Raw genomic sequence first — 15,848 nt, 5'->3', positions numbered from 1 at the left:
GGACTTCCCTTTATGCGCCTGTTTGATGTTTTTCCTACATGGATAATGACTCGCAGCTTCCCGAGGTAGAAGGGCATGCATGCTTTTAATTTGAAAAGGTGCTTTGGAATTACTTTATAACCAGAAAAGGGCACTGGCAGTAAAGGACAGGAAGAAACCCGGTCCCAACTGGTCCTTGCCTAGCACTCCAGACAGACAATAAAGAAAAGGACCCTGGAGTTGGGGGTCCACACTGGTACTTGTTACTAACTAGCAGCCTTTTGCAGCTTGGTCTCACTGCTTCCCTCTGCCCTGCAGATTCAGCCCTTACGAGTGGTACGATGCTCACCCCTGCAACCCTGGCTCCGAGGTGGTGGAGAATAACTTCACACTGTTCAACAGCTTCTGGTTTGGAATGGGCTCCCTGATGCAGCAAGGTGCGTGTCTGCCCTCTCCGGGCCTTCTCGTCTGAGGAAGGTAGCTTTTCTCCCCGCTGGGTCCTTGGGCCTTTCTGGAGTCAGCTGCCCTTGGGAGTCAGATCTCTCTAAGCCGTCAGACGGTTGGAGACCCTGAGGATACCCTGGTGTGTGTCTTCGCCCCAGATTCACACCCTGCTCCGCTGCTCTGGCCCAGAACCAGCTCAGGTTCTGAAGCCGGTCAGCCACCCCAACCTGTGGCATGTGAGAGGCATTCCCAGTACCTTCTACTGTTGCTGGGATGGACCAGAACATGCTGCCTGCTCGGTTGACCCTGGTTCTCCACGGCAGAACAAAGCTGATCCGTGCAAGCCGGAGGCCGGGATCATAGAGGCAGAGGGTGGGCAGGAGCAGCTGCAGAACAGTGCTGTGAGGGTCCATGGCTTAGGAGACTAAGAGAGCTCCCGGTTGTTAGGTCAGGGCTAGGGGAGGTTGACTGAGGTTGGGGCTTCTGCCTGTGTCCATCAGAGACGGTGTCCATAGAAGGAGATTGTCTTTCATCCTGGAGAGAGGGTTCCAAGGTGACTGGGCCCGAGCATGTCTTGAGCTCTTTGGAATGTCTGGAGATGCGTAAATGTCTAGGAAACAGCCGAGCACGGTGGCTCGCACCTGTGATTCCAGCATTTGGGGGACTGGGACTGGAGGATTACTGTGAGTCCAACACAAACAAGGTCCTGTCTCAAAGTGGGGGGGGGGCAGATGCAGCAAGATGACTCAGTGGGTAAAGGCTGATGGGAGCCTACACAGCGCCTACTCTAACTGCAAGGTCCTTGTCCTTCACACCCCTATGTGAAACCTCAAGACCCAGCACAAACCCTGCTTTTCAGATGAAGATGCCAGATGAATGAGGAAGGGAGGGAGGAAGGGAGGGGGCAGGGAGGGAGGGAGGAAGAAGGAAGGAAGGAAGGAAGGAAGGAAGGAAGGAAGGAAGGAAGAAGGAAGGGCATTCTCCTATTGCCCGTCACACAGCTGTCCACTGGGCTGTAAGCACTGTGGAGCTCGAGTGTGGCAGAAGAGGAAATAGACTTGTTCCACCCCCGCTCGGTGGGCTCTAGCAGCTGGGGAGTGACAGGCAGCTTTCATGGCAAGTGCCTCCATCTGTCCCCGCTGTTAACAAGCGTCCTGAAGCCTCACCTTCCTTCTTTGCCCATCATCTCTGTTCGATGACAGTTGAGAAAGACCTGGAAGGCCCTTCGCTGCAGCGATAGCTTCTCCGCTGCTGCTGCCTGCTGCTACTCAAGTCCAGGCCCCAGCGCCTTCCCCACATGATTTGGATTGGGGGCGGGGAGGGGGAGCTAGGTATGTATTTGAAAATCTCTCCCTTGAGTGACTTCTTTGAGAGATGGGGAAAAAAATCATCCATATCAAAGCAGGCGCTTTCAGATTGCAGGTCCAAATATTCCAGAAAGTTCAGGAGTCACTCACTATTTAAATCTCTTGAAAGCCGTCTAGTTAATTACTTCAGTTAGAAGGTTTCGTCTGAATTGTGCTCCGCGCCCAAGGTCGGGGAAGAAGAGTGATATATTTCAGCAAAAAGCTTCCAAAAATGTTGATTTTTCTTCTCCTGCCAAGTGCCTCACAGCAATCTCATATTTGTATACCGCTCGTGTTTCTGACGCATCTCTCTTCAGATTATAGCATTGCAGCATCTCAGTATTTCCATGAGGCTGGGGCAGAGGAAGGACAATTCTTCCAGAGCAAGAGAATTGTGTGTGTGTGTGTGTGTGTGTGTGTGTGTGTGTGTGTGTGTGTGTGTGTATTGAGAGTGTAAATTATTAAATACCAGCCTGGATCAGATTCACCCGAAGGGCTGAGTGCACACACTGCCCATCCTCCCCCACCCCTACCTCCAGTTATTGACTCTTGAGGTGAATCAAAGAATTTGCCTTTCAGTCAGGTTTCCAGCGATACCGAGGGACCGTGGCTCAGCTAGTCTGGAGAAACGGCCTCCGCGCCTGTGTGAGTGTCCAGGTACAGTTTGGGTCTCCATTGCACAGTATCTCCTCCCTTCTCCCAGGCTCGGAGCTGATGCCCAAAGCCCTGTCTACCCGCATCATCGGCGGCATCTGGTGGTTCTTCACCCTCATCATCATCTCCTCCTACACGGCCAACCTGGCTGCCTTCCTGACTGTGGAGCGCATGGAGTCGCCCATTGACTCTGCTGATGACCTGGCCAAGCAGACCAAAATCGAGTATGGTGCTGTCAAGGATGGGGCCACCATGACCTTCTTCAAGGTGAGAGTCTCCTCTTCCGTGCGTCACCTGGAGCTCCCCTTCCCGAACTCTTTACTGAGTAGTAGAGGGGAGTTCTGCCCCTCCCTCTCTCATTACTCAGCGTTCAGGGGCTTGAAAGCACAGGTTTCAAGTTAACTCTAGGGAGCTGGGATGACGAGCCATGTAGATTGGTCTCAAGTTCTGAAAGTTTCTGGGACAAGCCATGTGGATCACTGAAGGAAGATAAGCAGGAAAGGATCAGATGAGGCAGGAGGAGAGAGATGGTCCAGTCCCAGACAGTCCTGGGACGATTGGCACCCTGCTCTTGGCTTGGGGTCTCCATCTCCAAGAGGCTGACTTGGGGTGGATGAGCTGCCCATTTAAATCTAAGAGCACAAGGTACCTCCCCTTCTCTTAGAATGCCTTCAGAGGAAGTCCCTGTCACCTGCCCGTGTGACTGCTTTCACAGCAGCCATGACTTTTGCTCCTCCAGCTTTGGAAGTGTTGGCTCAGTTCCGCTGTTTTCCCCTCTGACATCTTAGTTGAGGCCAAGGGACTCCGCCTGACCCCGAGAGGCAGCAGGTTCGGTGTGCTTCTAGATAAGTAACAATGACTGCAGCTCTGAGCACTCACAGCGGGCCAGACTCTGCTCCTTGCGTGGTCTCTATTAACCTTCTCAAACCCTGTGAGATGAACACTGTAATTATTCCCAATCCATGTGTGGAAACTGAGCCCCGACAGATCAGTGGCTGATCCGAGGATTCACGTCTGGAGGGAGAATCTGGGTCCCATCCTCTTCTACTTTTCTCAGAAATTTAGGTGCTAAGTCAGTGATGGTGAGACCTGAATGTGCGTCCGAATGCCACGGAGCCTATGATATCAGAAAGAATTGAGTACTGGTGTACATGCACACAGACACACACACACACACACACACACACACACACACACACACACACACACGAGCACACGAGCACATGCACATATCTGACTCGGAGGCCTAGGATGGACTCATAGGAGTCTTCTGGGCCGAGGATATAGCTTATTTGGTAGAGTGCTTGCCTATTGAGCACAAAGCTCCGGGTTCAATCCCAGCAGAGTGAAAACGATATAGCGGTGCACACCTGTAGTCTGGGCTCTCAGGGGATGGAAACAGAAAGGTCACCTGCTCAAGGTCAGCCTCAGTTACATAGGGCGTGGAAGGGTACCCTGGACTACATGAGGCCCTGACGAGAGAGAGAGAGAGAGAGAGAGAGAGAGAGAGAGAGAGAGAGAGAGAGAGAGAGAGAGATCTAACGAGTTCCCCGATGCTGCCGGAGCTGTGGCAGGGGATACTTTGAGACGTGGTCCTCTAATTACCCCTTGGAAGCATCAGGCTTTGAGAACGGTGCCAGTACATCTGTTGGCTTATTAATCAGCTGCCCTCTACCAGTCTGGAAGCCTGTGTATCTCCCTTTGCTCTGGGCTCTGCTTCCTCATCCCTGAGCCCTCGCCTCTTTGGAGACTTCAAGAAAAGGAATGAGCCCCAGCGGGACCTGAGGAAATAAAGGAAGAAGTTAGAGTGTAAAATGCCTCCATCCCATGGGTGCTCCAGCCCTGGCACTTTCTGCCAGCGCCCCAGTGTCTCTCCTGAGGCTGCCGGCAGGAGGGAGGAGGAAAGGGCTTACCCTTGCCCATGGCTACTGCCACCGGAAGCTGGTCACACCATCTGCTGGGGAGGGCACAGTGTGCATTGAGATCAAGGGGAAATAAAATGTTGTCAAAGGCACATTAGGCACTTGTTGAAGCCCTAAGAGTGTGAGCAAGGCTGACAGTATATACATACATGTATGGCCGACTGTGTATAGCGTAAATGACACATGTAAATGAGTGTTTTGTTCAGGCACATGTGACATGCATGAGAGTGTGCCTGTATATGCATAGGTAGATCTGTGCTTGGACATGAATGTTTGCATCTGTATGTGTATGCTAATGAGCAAATGTATGATCACCATCTAGGAACACAGATGTGCATGCCAGAGTATCTGTGTGTATGTGTGCGCAGAATGTCATATACTTAAATGTCTGTGTGTGTGCATGTGTGTGTGTGTGATCATGTATACATGTGTGCCTCTGTCTGTATGCGTGTGCCTGCGCACAACCCTGCCTGCTCACACTCTCTGTCCTCAGGCCACAACCCAGCCCTTTGACTACCAGAGTTTCTCATGAATTAGGCATGAGCCCGTCTCAAAGCAGGGCTCCCGATCAAAGCGAAGAGGCATAAATAAGCCCAGTGCAGGCTCATCTCGGCTGATTGGAGGCCCCCGCCTCCCTCTATGCAGAGATGCTCAGATTGCCTTCTCAGAGCCCAGACCCAGCTCCCCACTGAGCTCGGTCCTCAGCATCAAGCAGCCCCTGCACCCTTATCCTCCTCCCCTGCAGGCAGCCCAGTGAGGGGGGCAGAGGAGGGACCCAGAACCTGCTCCCTAGCCAGGACTCTGGGGCTCCGGGGCCCATTAGCTAGAAACAGCAGCTGAGTGTCCCCAGGCAAGACCAGCCCTACTCTCATGCTCTCCTGACACCAATTAATCCTTCTCTGCAACCAGCCGCGGTGTCCCAGGTGTGTGCCCACACTTCACCTGTTTCTCTGTCATTCTCCTCCTAACAACCCTGCAAGACAGACGCGTCTCCTCCCCTCCATGTTACACACAGTGGAAGCAAGGCTCAGAGAGGCTCAGTGACTTGCCTAATGACACACAGCTGGAAAACCGCAGAGCTGGGAGTTGGACCACACCTGACTGTCAAGCCTGTATTCTTTATGCCCTTGCAGTTTCTCTCAGGATCCCACCACGGTCCTCCGCAGTCTCTCTTGGGGAACAGCAAAGCCCTGTGGGTTGGGCCGTGCCCTTAGCCCAGCACAGTCTTGACACATTGTAGTGACTCGCCAAATTATTAATTAAGTTGAGTGCCTGGTGCTGTGGAAGAGGTGGGACTGAAAGATGGCAAAGCCAAGAGAAGCCAGTGCAGGAGGCAAGGGTGAGCATAGGCACCAAGGATGCAGCACCCCACCCCTACCCCAAATATCCCAAGCTTAAAGCAAATTAACTTTATTTCTGTGGTTAACATGTTAGGCGATGCACATGGAGCTAAGGAGATGGTTCAGTTAGTGAAGAGTGTGCCATGGAAACATGAAGATTTGAGTTCATATCCTCAGCACCTATGGGAAAGCTAGGCATGTAGGAACCCACCTGTAACCAAGCATTGGGTGTGGGGTGGATAGAGAAGGATCCCTGTACCTCGGTGGCCAGACTGTCTAGGTGAATCAGTAAAACTTCATGTTCAGTGAGAGACCTTGTCTCAAGAAATGAAGACCAAATGAGAAATAGACCACATACTGGCTTCTAGCTTTCACAAGCATGCATATCTGCACATATACACACATATGCGCACACATATGCACATGCACGCACACACACACAAGAGAGAGAGAGCATGTAGTCCCACCCCAAAATAGATAAGTAAATAAAACTCCCATGGCTAAGAGTAGAACATAAGAGAGGGATCAGCAGGAAGCAGGACACCCAGCTCTTGGGTCCTTGGGCTCCTTGAGCTCGGCCGACTGCTTGCAGGAAGCTGGGTGGCTCGAGTATGCCCCTTGGCTCTGAAGGAGGTTTGCTGGAAGAATTGCCAGGGAGCAGCAGACATCACAAACTCCGTCTCCTGTGTTGTCCTCCCTCTGTCTTGGAAGATAAAAATTAATTAGGAGATGAAAAAGGAGGCCTTTGAAAGCACTGTTTGGCTGTAAAACTATGTAGGCAAAAATGTAAAGGAGGCTGTGGGGGAGGTGAGCGCCTTGCAGGGGAGCTGGGCTGCTTTGAAGGGAGAAGATGCTGGAAGAGATTCTGCTGGGATTGTGGCCTCTTTGAGTGGTAGAGCTGGGAGCTCAGCACAGTGGGGTTGCTAGGGGGAAACCATAGGAATCTGGAGCCTCAAAAGCCAGGCTCCCCATCCCTGGGCATGGCTGCGCCCTCACCCTTACATAGCCTTTACACTGCAGCAATCCTACCTGGAAGGGGTTTGGAGGGCCTGTCCTGCATCCCTGTGCTCCAGCTGAACAGTGATGCTTTCCCAAACTGGAGACTCAGGAGGCTACCCAGACCTCAGCTCCCAGTCTCTCCAGCCCCTCCCTTTGCTGCCCTTCTTCACAGCCCTCCTAACTTACAGCAGAAGCAGAGTGGGAGGACCAGGCAGCAACCAGCCTGGTCCAGCCTGTTGCAGTCAATCACCACGCTTTAAAATCAGACCCCCCGGGATGTGTCCTGGGCAGTGTTTCTTCATTGCTCCAGACCTCACTTTGCTCACCTGGACAGATAAACACTGATTTCTACCTATGATGGTTCACTAGCAGATCCAATGAGCTCCTAGACATTCAGCGTTCATCAGGGTTCAGGGGATATCGTGCCCCAGGGTCCCCTCCCGAGGCAGGTGACTTAAGCGGACACCTGTAGACGGTCCTTTCTCTGGTCCTCTGGACTGGGCCTACTGGGCTCTGTGGTAGACTTCTATGCCTCTTATCACGACCATGTGCTTTTGCTCAGAGAGCAGAGAGGAAGCTGGGAGTCAGCTCTGAAAAACAAAAGGAGTCTACCGCTGGGGAGGCAGAGGCAGGAAGATCTCTATGAGTTCAGGGCTAGCCTGGTCTACATAGTGAGTTCCAGACCAGTGAGGGCTACATGGTGAGATCTTGTCTCCAAAACAAAAAGAAGGGTTCTAGAAGGAGCTGGCAGAAAGAACACAATAGGTAAGGCCGGGGTTTAGGATGGCAGGGAAGTCATTGAAAGCACCCAAGCTTCCGAAGAACTGGGCCTTAGTTCTTCTGTGAACTTTACAGAGTTATTGAAATGTTTAGCTAGGCGATTCCTAGATGCAACTTAGAGGGTTTCTGTTGTATAGGGGATGTCCCATAATGTTGAACAGCCTCACTATTTACTAACGCAAGCTGATGACACAGGCCCATCTGCCCCATAGACGTGATTCTGGGGCCATTCGTTGCTTACTTTGATGCAGAAATATTTTATGTGCATTGGTGTTTTACTTGCATATATATCAGTGTGAGGGTGTCAGATCCCCTGGAGCTGGAGTTACAGTCCGTTATGAGCTGCCATGTGGGTGCTGGGAATTGAACCCGGGTCCTCTGGAAGAGGCCTAACCACTGAGCCATCTCTCCAGCCTGCAGAAATATTTTTTTTAAGCTGATTGTTGGCATTTTGAAATCTAGAGACTTTTGCATTTGAAATATTCACAACTGCAGCCTCTTGCAAATGTGAGCGATCTGGCGTTTCCAAGCCCGCGCTCCTGCAGAACGGCTCCTGAAGCACAGAGGCAGTGTTAGCTCTGGCTTCTAGTCCCATTTAGCCTGGAGCCGTGTTCCAGACCCTGTCAGCACGTGTGTGTGTGTGTGTGTGTGTGTGTGTGTGTGTGTGTGTGTGTGTGTGACCTGAATGCATGTGCACAGATGTTTATGTGTATGTGTGTGCAGGTGCACCTCAGGCAGGTTCTTCCTAAGGCTCCACCCATCTCATTTTGAGGCAGGGTCTCTTGTTAGTCTAGAACTTGCCAAGTAGGCTAGGCTGGCACCAGTGATTCCAAGGGATTCACCTATCTCTGATTCCCCAGTGCTGAGATTGTAAACCGTATGTCACCATGCCCAACTGTTTGTTTTGTTGTTGTTGTTGTTGTTGTTGTTTTTGTTTTTGTTGTTTTTTGTTTTTTGTTTTTTTGACATGGGCTCTGGACATCAAACTCAAGTCCTTGTGTTTGCAAGGCAAGCACTTTCCCAACTGAACTGGCTCCCGTGATTCCTTTCCCCTAAGTTTTGTGTCATTTTCTTTCCATAACTGCTCTGCACTATGAAGAGTACTTCCTCCTTTGAAGTGGGAAAACTAGTCTTTAAAGAGAGCTGAGGAGACTTATGGGATCGTGATGGTGCCAGTCACATAGAGAGAGCCTTAAGGTTGGGCTCTTGTGTTCATTAGTGCCCCCATCCCTTTCCTCCGCTGACGCTGATGGTAGCCCAGGACAGTAGGCGTCCTCACAGGCTCCATTTTACAGACACGGAAGGTGAGGCTCAGAGGTGCGGTGTGACAGAAGGAGCTGTCCTTTGAACACAGGCTGGTGTGACTCCAGGGTCCATGCAGCGGGGCTGAGCCCTCTATGATCTCTCATCCCCACCTGCAGCCCTCCTCTCTGGAGCCCTCTGAGAGGACAGCTGCAGGCTCTCTCGGGACTGTGATAGCAGAGGCTGGGCACTCAGAGAGGCCTCCTGGTGCCCACAGCAATAAACCAGGAGATGTGATTAGCTGCTCCAGGACATGGTTCTGATGGTTCTCATGGGGCCAAACCAAAGACAACTCCCCCCAGCCCCACCCTTACCCCTGCATGCATCCCGGGATAGGCAAGCTAATTAATTAATCTGGGAAAGGTCTCTTCTTCATAATGGAAAATACCCGAAGCCTCACACGGAGCCACACTCAGCTGCCTCTCTGCACACATTGCCTGAGATTTAGATGCGTTCAGAGCTGATAGATATGTGTTTATATATGCACATATAGCCCCATATACATTCTCTTGTACAGAAATGTTAAATTCTCAAGATTAAGTGTCTTCGGTTGGAGAAAATCAATCCGCTTCTTCGAGGAGGCTGAAATGGAGAGTCGTGAGTCTGGAACTCCCTTTCTTGCCAATTCTCCCTGATATAAATAAAGCATCTTCGTCCTGGCAGATCGCCCCGCGTTGGCTGCTCCAAACGATTCCATTAATTGATTTAGGTGACTGGCTCTGCAGTCACCCTTATTAAGGTTTCCACCAGAGCCAGGACAGCAGATGACTCCGGAGCCATCGGTATGTGGGACTCCACTCCCCAGGGACACGGTGACTGCAACTCAGGCTGGTAGTGGGAAGGTGTGCCCCTGATGAGGAGGGCTTTGCTTCTTTCTGTGGTGGACGTAACGGGGGTTCAGGGCTGTGTTCCAGCATGTCTGAACTGTTCCAGGATAAAAAATAATGGGGAGAGACTGTGAGCAGGTGTATTTAACAATGGGGCCCAGTTGGGGTCTGGGTCAGGAATGGTGTGGGACATCCAAGGCAAGCAGGCTGCAGACTCGTGAGTTTGGAGTGTTGGCACTGGAAGGTAGAACTCTTGAAAGGCATGTCACAGCTGACTTCCGCTTTGTGTCGTCTGCCATCCTAACCTGCCCATACTCTCTGGTACCCTTCCTTGCCCCTTTACCCACCGGTGATCTCGATGCGTCTTCCTCAGAGCCTGTCTTCCTCTTTGTACTGAATTCCCTGCCTAAGACCATGATCTAGGAAAAGCGTCTCTGCTGGCATCAGGCAGAGGCCTGTAAGTAGGAGGGATGGAGGGTAGAGGGTGCAAGGTGGAGCTGAGACAGAAAGCTGTTCTTGTCACATCCTGAGGCACAGGGAGGAGGGCAGGCTGGCAGAAAGGGTCCCTGGTCATTTTTGCCAAGAAGCTATAGGTGACTAGCTGCATGGGAGGGTAAGTGGACGTGATGGGCGAGAGGGGACAAGGGTGGCCGACTGGCTAATGGACAGATGGGAAAGAAGAAGGATAGATGCACGTGTGTAAGAAGAGCATGAATAGAGCGGTTGAGATATAGACTGCATGAGGAGGACAGTAGTGTGGGGTAGGAAGAATGGGCAGGTGGCCAATGAGAAGAGGAAAGAGGGCTGGGTACATGCATAATTCGGTTGTAGAGCGGTTAGACAATGGACTGCTAGGCGGCTGGATTTGAGGGTACATGCATGCCTGGGTGGGTGCATGGGTGGATTGTTGGATACATGGATGCATGCATGGATTGATGGTGAACTCACAGATAGATGCATTAGGAGGTAAAAGAGAGTCATGGTGCTTCATCCGACCCTGGCTCTCACTTCTGTAGAAAACAGAATGTGGGAAGCAGGAGGCAGGGATGTAACACAGCTGAGGAACTGGAGTCTTTGGACAGAGAACAGAAGTTAGGTCAGAACACCCAGAATGCCAGCGAGTCTGGGGAGCAGTGAGTCTGGGGATCAGTGTGTCTGGGGAGCAATGAGTCTGGGGATCAGTGCGTCTGGGGAGCAGTGCATCTGGAGAGCAGCGTGTCTGGGGAGCAGCGTGTCTGGGGAGCAGTGAGTCTGGGGATCAGTGTGTCTTGGGAGCAGTGCATCTGGGGAGCAGTGCATCCGGGAAGCAATGTGTCCGGGGAGCAGTGAGTTTGGGGAGCAGCGTGTCTGGGGAGCAGCGCGTCTGGGGAGCAGTGAGTCTAGGGATCAGTGTATCTGGGGAGCAGTGTGTCTGGGGAGCAATGAGTCTGGAGATCAGTGTGTCTGGGGAGCAGTGTGTCCAGAGATCAGTGTATCTGGGGAGCAGTGAGTCTGGGGATCAGTGTGTCTTGGGAGCAGTGCATCTGGGGAGCAGTGCATCCGGGAAGCAATGTGTCCAGGGAGCAGTGAGTTTGGGGAGCAGTGAGTCTGGGGAGCAGCGCATCTGGCAAAGTGAGAGGGGTTGGACTTGGGTGATTTGATCCCAGGAAGAGCTGCACATGCAGCTAGATCAGGAGCACTGCAGCTCTCAGAGCACGTCTGTGAGGGTGTATTAGTTATCCGCTGCTTAACCAATTACCCCAAACTTCATGTCTTAAAATAGCATCTGTGGTTCAGTCACTTGTGGTCAGGAATCCAGCGGGGCCTTGAGAGTCCTCTGGCTCAAGGCTCCTCAGTGGGCTGCGACCCAGCTGTCAGCCAAGGCTGCAGTCACTCTGAGGTGTGGCTTCTAGTTCATGGCATATGCACATGCTCAGTTCCCCCCGCGACTGTCAGACTAGTTCATGGCATATGCACATGCTCAGTTCCCCCCGCGACTGTCAGACTGTGCAAGAAAAGTACTGTTTTGCTACGATTCGGCCAGACGCTGTCCTCTGCCCTTGCCATGGGGATCTCTTCTTAAGGCAGTTCGTAGTGACGGTACCGCCACCACCACCCAGGGGGAGAGCCGAGGAATGTATACAGAGGGATGAAGGACAAAGTCATGTCACTCAGAAGTGCCATTCCAGGCTTTCCAGAGAATGACCCAAAGGCAAGACAAGAGATCCAGTCCACACGTAGGAGGAGACAGAACTGGGGTGCGACTGACGGGAAGTGGGGGTCACTAGAAGCTGTGCAGTGCCCAGGGAAGAGGCGTGCAGAGCAGGAGGAGGGGCCAAGAGAAGCTGACAGAGGAGAATCTGCATATCAGAAATTATCTGGAAAATGAGAAACATCTGGAGCACCAGAAAAGCCGGCAATGAGAGTCATCGTCGAGGGAAGAGGTGTTGGTGTGTTGGTGGGGGGGGAGCACTTGGGGATGAGCTGAGGTGGGAAAACAGCTGGAAGGTGGCAGGCCTCAGAGTAGGGCAAAAGGCACAGGCTTTTGAGGTGCAGCCGGTGGAGCAGCCGAGGGCAGGGATGGCTGCAGGCTACAGCGGTCTGGTGAAGCCAGGAGAGCCAGTGCCTCAGAACCCTTTGGGCGCTGGCTTTGAGGCAAGTGAGCCGGCAGGCAGGGGAGCGGCTGCTTGATGAAGGGTCTCATGCCCTGTGGTACTCAGCTGCTTCCACCTAAGATGGAGTCCAAAGGCTCCTGCCTCCTGCTCTGATGCCCTCTCCTCTGCTGTTGCCTCCTCCCCTGGGGTGTGCTGTGGGCATCAGCAGCCAGTTGCAGAGGCCCCATCCCTTACCCTTACCAGCATCGGGAAGCACCCAGAGAAAAGAAAGTACACATTCCTTTAGGGCTCTCTGCCCCTTCTGGCAGGCATGGCCTCATTCCCTGCCTTCCCCCAAACCCCGCCAAGCCTGTGCCAGCCTGTGGGAGTGCACCCATGTTGTCACGTGCACCAGAGCTGGGCTGGGTGCCAATCAGACAGGCTGACATCACAGAAAGCCACATCCAGACTTGGAAACAGCCGATACAATAGGACTCTCTGAGCCACCTCTCCCCCTGGGACCAAAGCAAGGCTGGTCTGTTGGGACCAGGCAAGTGGCATGCATTCAGTTCGCAGAAAGGTTCCTGAACACCTAGCATGCCCCGACAGCAGGAGACACTCATGCCCAGCCCTGTCTCCTCTCCTGGTCCCAAGGACCCCGCTGAATCTATCTGGGGCAGACACAATAGCCCACCCACCAGCCTGCCATCCTGCTCAGTGCCTCCAGTCTCATGCATGGAGCAGGCACAGGAACCTGCAGACCACTACTCCAGGAGCCTTGCCTTCCTGCCTGAAGTTCCCACTACGCCTCTCTCAGTCCTGAGAAGAACAGACCAGAACCATGCCTAAGTCCTCCCATGACACAGAGTATGAAAAGGGGGCCAGCTTTGTCTGAAGTGAAAGCGGGGAGTCAAAAGTTCATTGAGCTTTGCCTTTGTGTGCGCCCCCTAGTGGTTGCTGGGGTACAGTGCAGCTGCATAGGTAGGCACAGAGGGTCTGGATCTGAAGCCTGGCTCTGCCATTTAGTCTCAGGATAGCCTTGAGTGGATTACTTAAGGGTGTCTCAGCTTTCCCATCTGCAAAATGGGGCTAATAACACATTCGTCCTGTGATTTCGGTGAGGGATTCATGAGTGAATACAGATAAAATCCTTAGAACAAGACCTCTACTTGTTAGTTGACTAACAAATGCTGGAGAAAACTCATTTTGAAGAAGTTAGTCCAAGAGCTGGGACTGCAGCTAAATCGGCAGAGTGCCCGCCTTATATACATAAAGCCGTATTTAACCCCCAGTGCCACATAAACCAGATGTGATGGCACACACCTGTAATCCCAACACTTGGAAGGCAGAGGCAGGAGGATCAGAAGTTTAAAGTCCTCTTCAGCTACCTGTGGAGTTTGAGGCCAGTCTGGCCTCAAACCTGTCTCAAAATGTAATTAATTAATTCCAAAGAATGTTTGTGCTCTGGCAAAAAAAATGCAGGGTTACCAGGAAGTGGGCCAGAGTCTGAATGCCAGCTTCAGTAGCCTCCTGATGTGCACTTCAGCCTCCCAAGGCAATGAGTGGTGCTCCTCCACCCGGAAGAGTATACCCAGAACTAGAAAACTGGAGCCATGCCCAGTGACCAAAAGGGGGCGGAGCATGCGGGGAGCTGGGAGGGGCTCCGTAACCGGTTTAAACAGTCCCATCCCTTGCCACCCAGAAATCCAAGATCTCTACGTTTGAGAAGATGTGGGCCTTCATGAGCAGCAAGCCCTCCGCGCTGGTGAAGAACAATGAGGAGGGCGTCCAGCGGACACTCACGGCGGACTACGCTCTGCTCATGGAGTCCACTACCATAGAGTACATCACACAGAGGAACTGCAACCTCACCCAGATCGGTGGCCTCATTGACTCCAAGGGCTATGGCATTGGCACACCCATGGGTGAGCGGGGGGGGGGGGGGGCCCAGGGAGAGGGGCGTGGTGCAGACGAAGGTTCTCGAGCCCCTCCACCCTCCTCTCTTCCTCCCACACACACAGTCCCCAGGATCAATCCACTGCATCCAGGAAGGTTGTGATCCCCCAGCCAGGAGCAGAGGGATGGAGCCACACCCCTGGGTTGAGCAGCCCTAGCCCAGAGCAGTGAGATCTGGGACGGCCCCTCCCCTTGTCCTGTCCTTTCTGACACACCAACATACTCAGGGCCTCCGGGGGCAGCCACAGGACCCACATCCAGTGAGCAAGGCCTCCCCACCAAGATACCGTACCTGAACTTGGAAGGGGACTTCAATGAGAGGAGACCTTGTTTTGAGCGGGCAAAGGCACAGTCATGGTGACTGGCTCTGGTAAGCAGCCCTCACTGACCGCGCCCCTGCCCCCTCCACAGGCTCCCCCTACCGGGACAAAATCACCATCGCCATTCTGCAGCTGCAGGAGGAGGACAAGCTGCATATCATGAAAGAGAAGTGGTGGCGAGGCAGCGGGTGCCCCGAGGAGGAGAACAAGGAAGCCAGCGCGCTGGGCATCCAGAAGATCGGCGGCATCTTCATCGTCCTGGCCGCCGGCTTAGTCCTGTCCGTGTTGGTGGCAGTGGGCGAGTTTATATACAAACTCCGCAAGACGGCGGAGCGGGAGCAGGTGAGGCCCTGGCGGAGGCTGCGCTGGACAGGGAAGGAAGGCAAGGGCAAGACTAAGCTGGTTTCACCCTCCCAAGGGCATGCACTGTCTCAGATCACCTCCCTGCTCTCCTCTGTCCTGCTTGAGCATGCTTTCCCATCAACCCCTGCTCCACTCCATCCCCAGCCAGTATGCAGTCAATGCCGCCCAAACGATGCCCCAGCCTCCACACCTGGCCAGGAAGCCTCCATGCCTCCCAGCTACCTGGCCTCCCAGCTTCCGTCATGTTAGCCCGCCCCCCAGGCTAACTTTCCAGCCTCCAGTTCTTCCTGCCCACCCCATTTCTCCACTGCCATCTACAAGCTCCATAGCAGCCAGTGCCCCGTTTCAAACTTAATTCAAACCATGTCAGCTTCCTGAACCCCCAGGGTAATTGTTGAAGCTGGGTGACAGAGGCACAGGGTTCACTATATTGTACTCTCTACTTTCGCATACATTAGGAAATTTCCATAATGAAAAGTTTAAAAACGAAAAGTTCTGAGGGATGGCCCAAGTGCGTGAACAGTGAAGCTAGTCTTCCCCTGCCTGATTAATTCAAGCGTGGTCGGGGCGGCAGCCCTGGGTCCCGTGGCAAATTAGAAGCATGGAGAGAGAGTTTTAAGTGTTAATACCCTGGCCTCACTCCCAGAGACTCTGTTTAATTGGCCCATGGTGGAGCCCAGCTCTAGAGTCTGCACATGGCCCATGGGGTGATTTAAGCGTGCACCTGAGCCAAGAGCCTCTGGGTTAGGCAATCGCCTCTCCGGCGGAAGTTCAAAAGCATCCGGGCCCAGTGTGGCTGACAGGAGCCTGCCGCTGGGTCACATGTGGAGGGCCCATTACAATCAGTGTCTGATAGATCCATCAAAATGAACTGGAGTTGTTTAACGATCAGCAAGCCGAAAGCAACCGAGAGAAGGCAGAGACAGCCCTGGCTGTGTGAGTTAGCCACAGCCTTTGAGAAGCGTGGAAAGGTACCATCCCAGGAGACTGCTCCTTTGGAAATCACCAGCACAGCTGACTAGGTGGTGTCTGATTTGGTCAAG

General features: G+C 53.0%; 1 protein-coding gene across 1 annotated transcript in view; it reads left to right on the top strand.

The window, feature by feature from the left end:
• Positions 1-15,848, top strand: part of Grik3 (glutamate ionotropic receptor kainate type subunit 3) — a 225,058-nt gene that overhangs the window by 201,784 nt on the left and 7,426 nt on the right. Inside the window, exons 12-15 of the mRNA XM_087904615.1 lie at positions 298-416; positions 2,473-2,690; positions 13,869-14,091; positions 14,534-14,784. Coding sequence (XP_087760741.1) covers positions 298-416; positions 2,473-2,690; positions 13,869-14,091; positions 14,534-14,784 — 811 coding nt within the window. The remainder of the gene's footprint in view (positions 1-297; positions 417-2,472; positions 2,691-13,868; positions 14,092-14,533; positions 14,785-15,848) is intronic.

The sequence above is a fragment of the Myodes glareolus genome, chromosome 3 (genome assembly GCF_982192425.1).
Source record: "Myodes glareolus chromosome 3, mMyoGla1.1, whole genome shotgun sequence".
In the NCBI taxonomy this organism is placed as follows: Eukaryota; Metazoa; Chordata; class Mammalia; order Rodentia; family Cricetidae; genus Myodes; species Myodes glareolus.
This window is presented reverse-complemented; position numbering and strand designations above follow the sequence as displayed.